Here is a 6,222-nt window from a genome sequence, read left to right as displayed (position 1 = left end):
ACGTACCTTCATGTAGTTGTAGCCAACAGTTGCTACACAGCCAGGGTGTACTCGCTGCATGCAACGGGCCACCGGCGTGTTCCTGCGCGCACTGTGTATGCACGCACCTTCATGATGTCTGTCAACGGCGCACTGCAAAGAACAAAGTACATGTTATATTTTGAACGAATTTATTCATGTGTACCAGCCAGGGACCCTCTTTCTTACATTTGCGGCAGGTTCATCGTTCATCGCTGCCAAGGTCAACGGGCCACCGGCGTGTTCCTGCGCGCACTGTGTATGCACGCACAGAAGTACATGTTATATTTAGAACGAATTCATTCATGTATAAATTGATTCTGTGAAAATATCACAGGCATGGGTCATAACAGAACGGGAATCCAATTCCAGCAACCATGAGAAAAATAACCAGCAACCACGACGAGAAATAAACAGAGGACTAACACGGAAACAGACATGAAATGGCAGGAGATGCGGGGCAGACCGTGACACCGGGTTTCATGATGTGCGACTGTGGAACAGAAAGAGAAGAGATTTTTGGTTATGTTCAAATAATAGTGTGTGTGTATATATATGTGTGTGTGATTGGTTGTCTGTAACGTAGCTGTGTTAACAATTGTAAAGCGCCTTGGGTATTTAGATAAGGCGCTATATAAATTGAAACATTAATTCATTCATATATATATAAATATACTTATCGACGTACCTTCATGTAGTTTTAGGTACACAGTTGCCACACAGCCAGGGACACTCTGCCCTACACTTGCGACAGGTGTACTTGCCGCATGCAGCGCACGGGGTTATGCTGTGGTTCCGGTTGCAGTTTGTCTGCACCTGACACGTAGTCTTCTTTCCAGGAGCAGGCGAAGGACGTGGCGTTCTCTTCAACTCCTTTTCCTGTAGGAAACGAAGACGGAGTTCCTCAGCAAGAGCACACATAAAAACTCTCCTACTCTCTGTGGACCCCGTACATGCCATGTACAAAACATGCGCGTTCATCGCTGCCAGGTCAAGTATGTTATAAAACACTGCAACGGGCCACCGGCGTGTTCCTGCGCGCACTGTGTATGCACGCACCTTCATGATGTCTGTCAACGGCGCACTGCAAAGAACAAAGTACATGTTATATTTTGAACGAATTTATTCATGTGTACCAGCCAGGGACCCTCTTTCTTACATTTGCGGCAGGTTCATCGTTCATCGCTGCCAAGGTCAACGGGCCACCGGCGTGTTCCTGCGCGCACTGTGTATGCACGCACAGAAGTACATGTTATATTTAGAACGAATTCATTCATGTATAAATTGATTCTGTGAAAATATCACAGGCATGGGTCATAACAGAACGGGAATCCAATTCCAGCAACCATGAGAAAAATAACCAGCAACCACGACGAGAAATAAACAGAGGACTAACACGGAAACAGACATGAAATGGCAGGAGATGCGGGGCAGACCGTGACACCGGGTTTCATGATGTGCGACTGTGGAACAGAAAGAGAAGAGATTTTTGGTTATGTTCAAATAATAGTGTGTGTGTATATATATGTGTGTGTGATTGGTTGTCTGTAACGTAGCTGTGTTAACAATTGTAAAGCGCCTTGGGTATTTAGATAAGGCGCTATATAAATTGAAACATTAATTCATTCATATATATATAAATATACTTATCGACGTACCTTCATGTAGTTTTAGGTACACAGTTGCCACACAGCCAGGGACACTCTGCCCTACACTTGCGACAGGTGTACTTGCCGCATGCAGCGCACGGGGTTATGCTGTGGTTCCGGTTGCAGTTTGTCTGCACCTGACACGTAGTCTTCTTTCCAGGAGCAGGCGAAGGACGTGGCGTTCTCTTCAACTCCTTTTCCTGTAGGAAACGAAGACGGAGTTCCTCAGCAAGAGCACACATAAAAACTCTCCTACTCTCTGTGGACCCCGTACATGCCGTGTACAAAACATGCGCGTTCATCGCTGCCAGGTCAAGTATGTTATAAAACACTGCAACGGGCCACCGGCGTGTTCCTGCGCGCACTGTGTATGCACGCGCCTTCTGGTCCATGATGTCAACGGCGCACTGCAAAGAACAAATACAAAGAAGTACATGTTATATTTTGAATAAATTCATTCATGTATGATAAATTGATTTATCAATGCCAACACATGCATACCTTCGTCCGGTTGTAGTCCGTCACAGTGTTTGGCTTCTTTTTGCGGTCGTCTGCAATCTCCACATGCGTGTGCATAGTGCTCAGAACGCAAACTGTTTTGTTGGGCTTGGAGGCATACACCGTCAGAAGCACATCATCGGATCTGTACACCTCCGTTGACAACTTCTCACGTCCCTTGGCGTTTTTGGCTTCCAAAGGAACTTCTCGCCGAATCTTGTTCATTGTCCCAAGCAGAGTCGTGTTGCATTCCAGCAGCTTCTTAGCCAGGGAAAGAGATGTGAAAAAATTGTCTGTGGCTACAGTTCTGCCCTTGCCCAGGTATGGCTTCATAAGCTTCATCACCACATTCTCAGACACTCTTTCCCCCTTGGGACGATCGGGGTCCTTTCCAAGGTATGGAATGGCGTTGCACATGTACTTTGTGTTCAACTCAGAAGCAACCCAAAACTTTATTCCAAACTTGTCCGGCTTTGAGGCAATGTACTGGGTGAATGGACAGCGAACCTTGGTCGGAAACAGCTGCTCGTCGACTGTCAGTTCCTTGCCTGGGGTATAGCACAAAATGCAGTTGTTCACAAATCGCTGCCAGATGTCCGAAATCGCAGCAAATCTGTCGCTCTTTGCACGCTCCGCACGGGTGTCCTTATTATCAAAGCGCAAGTACCGCATGATTTCTTGGTAGCGGTCCCGTGCCATTGTCTCCTGGATCGAAGGCACAGCGAACATTGCCGACCAACAGTCCGACATCGCTCCAACTGGACAGAGGACTGCTCGTAGAAATAGGATTGCTACGAATGCCATAAACTCGCTGACCGACAAACTCCAGCTGCTGTCTGTTCTGCGGGCTTCATGGACAGTGCAGTCTGTGATGATTCGCAGCATCTCCATGTCGAGCAAACACAGAAAACTCTGCAGTCTGCTTGTGATCCTACGCTGTATTAGTAAAAGTAAACAAATGACGCTAGGTAAATTACACGTACTAAATATCATTCAAACACAAGCAGAAACACTGGAAAGAAATATGAAGTTACTATACCTTTGCATGCTCTGTAGGCCCGGACGGCTCAACAAATGTTGAATTAGGCGAACAGCTGCTGACACGAGAGCGTGCGATGCCAACCTTCTCCCAAACAGTTCCATCTTTTGCCCGTACGGTTGGTGCAGGTGTGGTGTCAGCCTGTGTCCGTCTCTTCCTTGGAGGGCTCTGTTGTACCTCATCCGATGTACTGCTTCTTTCTTCATCGGATGAATCGCTGGTCAAAAAACAGGAGGGTCCTTCTCCCGCATCGGACTCACAGCAGTCCTCGTTGGTCAGCAAAGCCGCAACTTCTTGACCGGTGAACGTCCTCTGTCTTGCCATGGTGTTTTGCGTCGTCTCCACACAGGATAGTAGTGAAAATGTAAGTCGCCTGCCTTTGGGTTTCAGCTTTTATCATGACTCTGAAGAACACACCCACAACAGCGCATACTAATTATACTTTATTATAATAGGTGGCGCTTCACACATAACGCCGAAACCGAAACCGGGCTAATCCCCTGCATACACGGGAACAATAAAAGTTGATTGGACCCGTGATAATGGTTCACGGCAATCCGTGAATATCAGTCAAACACAAGCATAAACACTGCAAAAAATATTATATTACTATGCTGTATGAGTAAAAATAAATAAATGACGCTAAGTTATTTACACAAACGAAATATCTTATTTACACAAACGAAATATCAGTCAAACACAAGCATAAACACTGCAAAAAATATTATATTACTATGCTGTATGAGTAAAAATAAATAAATGACGCTAAGTTATTTACACAAACGAAATATCTTATTTACACGAACGAAATATCAGTCAAACACAAGAAAACACAAAAAATATTATATTACTATGCTGTATGAGTAAAAATAAATAAATGACGCTAAGTTATTTACACAAACGAAATATCTTATTTACACGAACGAAATATCAGTCAAACACAAGCATAAACACTGCAAAAAATATTATATTACTATGCTGTATGAGTAAAAATAAATAAATGACGCTAAGTTATTTACATGAACGAAATATCTTATTTACACAAACGAAATATCAGTCAAACACAAGCATAAACACTGCAAAAAAATATTATGTTACTATGCTGTATGAGTAAAAATAAGTAAATGTAAAAATAAATATTACTTTACTATACCTTTATTACTTTGTTGCTGCTATTGAAGTGCATACACAAGAAAATCTGGGACGCTTGCTTCATACATAACGCCAATACCACGCTAATGATAATGTGTTTCACGGGAACAATATGAACCCGTGATAATGGTTGGTTCAGCCATGTAAATGTGTGGCGCTATTGAAGTGCATACACAAGAAAATCTGGGACGTTTGCTTCATACATAACGCCAATACCACGCTAATGATAATGTGTTTCACGGGAACAATATGGACCCGTGATAATGGTTGGTTCAGCCATGTAAATGTGTGGCGCTATTGAAGTGCATGCACAAGAAAATCTGAGACGCTTGCTTCATACATAACGCCAATACCACGCTAATGATAATGGTTCACCGCTCTAAATAATACTTATGTCAATATGTAGCGCTTCACACATAACGCCGAAACAGGGCTAAACTTTATTTATTTATTTTAGACTACAAACTAGACCTGGTGCACACAGACTGCACACAGACTAGACCTGGTGCACCACAGAGCTCCTGCCACAGAGCTCCTGCCTGTCTTTCTGCTCCTGTCTTGCTCTGAAATTAACATATGTATGGTCCTGCTAATTGGGCAGGAGAAGGAGGGGTGATGTCCTCAGAACCTTGAAATCTCAGGAGTTCCAGTGTTACTAAATCAAAGTTACTAAAATCGAGAGGTGCACGACCTTGCGAAGCGACAACACATGGGGCCCTCACGTAGGGGCGGAGCCACCGTGATTATGTCATTTTCAGCGTGCGGACCCTCGCGCTGGTCGCAAAGTATAAACCAAGCTTGACGCAGCTCAGGGATTATGCCACACGCAGCACCTTAAAAACCAGGACATTTCCGGGACCCGGGACGCCCGGGTCAGGACGTGAAATATGGACATGTCCTGGGAAATACGGACGTTTGCTCACCCTAAGCTAGCTAGTTATTGCTACCAGAATGCTAACTTAGCTAGGTTAGGTATGCTAACGTTAGGCTAACTGTGCTGAATAACTGAAAACTTTCTCTCTCTCCAACCGAAAAAGCTACGTGCGTGGGCAGAGTTTAACGATGTTGTGTTCTTATCGTATGCTTACGATACAGCAATATTAATGTGGGTTACTTATTAATGATCAACAGAAGCAAGGATGTGGTACAACTCCTTTTACTCAGTAGCTTAACAACAAGCACACTTACATACAGTGCAATCAATCAATCACTGAACCTAGTGGTTGTGACAGTACCATGCAATCGAGCATTGATCGCTTGCCCATGTATATCACATCCCTCTTTTCAAGACTGAGACATTGTTTACGACTAAAGTCATCTGAACTCGAAGCATGGAATAAAGTGAATTAACTCAAACACAATAGCACATCCACATGTGTAATTTTTCCTAGGTTACGTCTGACGCAAGCATGTACGTGCAAGCCCTCCCAAAACCCATACATATTGCATTGCAGTGCCTACACCTCCCAGGTCAAAGATGGCCACCGTGCAAGTATTTCTATTAATTTTATTAATATCTCAGCGATACAACATCGTAGACACATGGTTCAAACTTTTTTGGAAACTGGAAGCTGTCCCTTTAAATGTTAATTCATGCTTGAGCAGACTGGCCACAAGGAGCCAATACATGAGCGAGTTGAAGCATGCCCGTATATGGCTAATCCTTTTATGGCCTGCACAGAGGGGGGTTTATTGCTCCCCCGGTGAGACTGCCTGTGACTCCTGTTACTGGCAGATTCAAGTGTCAGTCATTACATGACCGCTGACCTCACTCACATCGCCCTTCACGGAAGTAGGAGGGCTTTAGGAGGACTTTATTGATGTCCGCTAGCTAGCTAGCTAGCGAGCGTCTAGTGATCTACATGG

At 44.2% G+C, this 6,222-nt stretch overlaps 1 protein-coding gene across 2 annotated transcripts; it reads right to left on the bottom strand.

Annotated features, from left to right (window-relative positions):
• Positions 1 to 1,061: 1,061 nt before the first annotated feature.
• Positions 1,062 to 3,842, bottom strand: LOC143516318 (uncharacterized). Of its 2 annotated transcripts, XR_013131652.1 has the most exons (4): positions 3,205 to 3,842; positions 2,833 to 3,101; positions 1,677 to 2,074; positions 1,062 to 1,481 (listed from the first exon to the last, which is right to left on the bottom strand). XR_013131652.1 is itself a non-coding variant. In XM_077007876.1 (3 exons), exons 1-3 carry the CDS (start codon positions 3,526 to 3,528, stop codon positions 1,966 to 1,968), a joined length of 702 nt encoding a protein of 233 aa, XP_076863991.1. In that variant the 5' UTR covers positions 3,529 to 3,842; the 3' UTR covers positions 1,062 to 1,965. The 2 variants fall into 2 exon arrangements, 1 of the variants encoding a protein (XP_076863991.1); XM_077007876.1 differs by having other exon boundaries at positions 1,062 to 2,074.
• Between the last annotated feature and the right edge of the window lie 2,380 nt (positions 3,843 to 6,222).

Source organism: Brachyhypopomus gauderio, chromosome 6 (genome assembly GCF_052324685.1).
Source record: "Brachyhypopomus gauderio isolate BG-103 chromosome 6, BGAUD_0.2, whole genome shotgun sequence".
NCBI lineage: Eukaryota > Metazoa > Chordata > Actinopteri > Gymnotiformes > Hypopomidae > Brachyhypopomus > Brachyhypopomus gauderio.
Note: the sequence above shows the minus strand (reverse complement) of the source record. Positions and strands in the feature narration are given on the sequence as shown.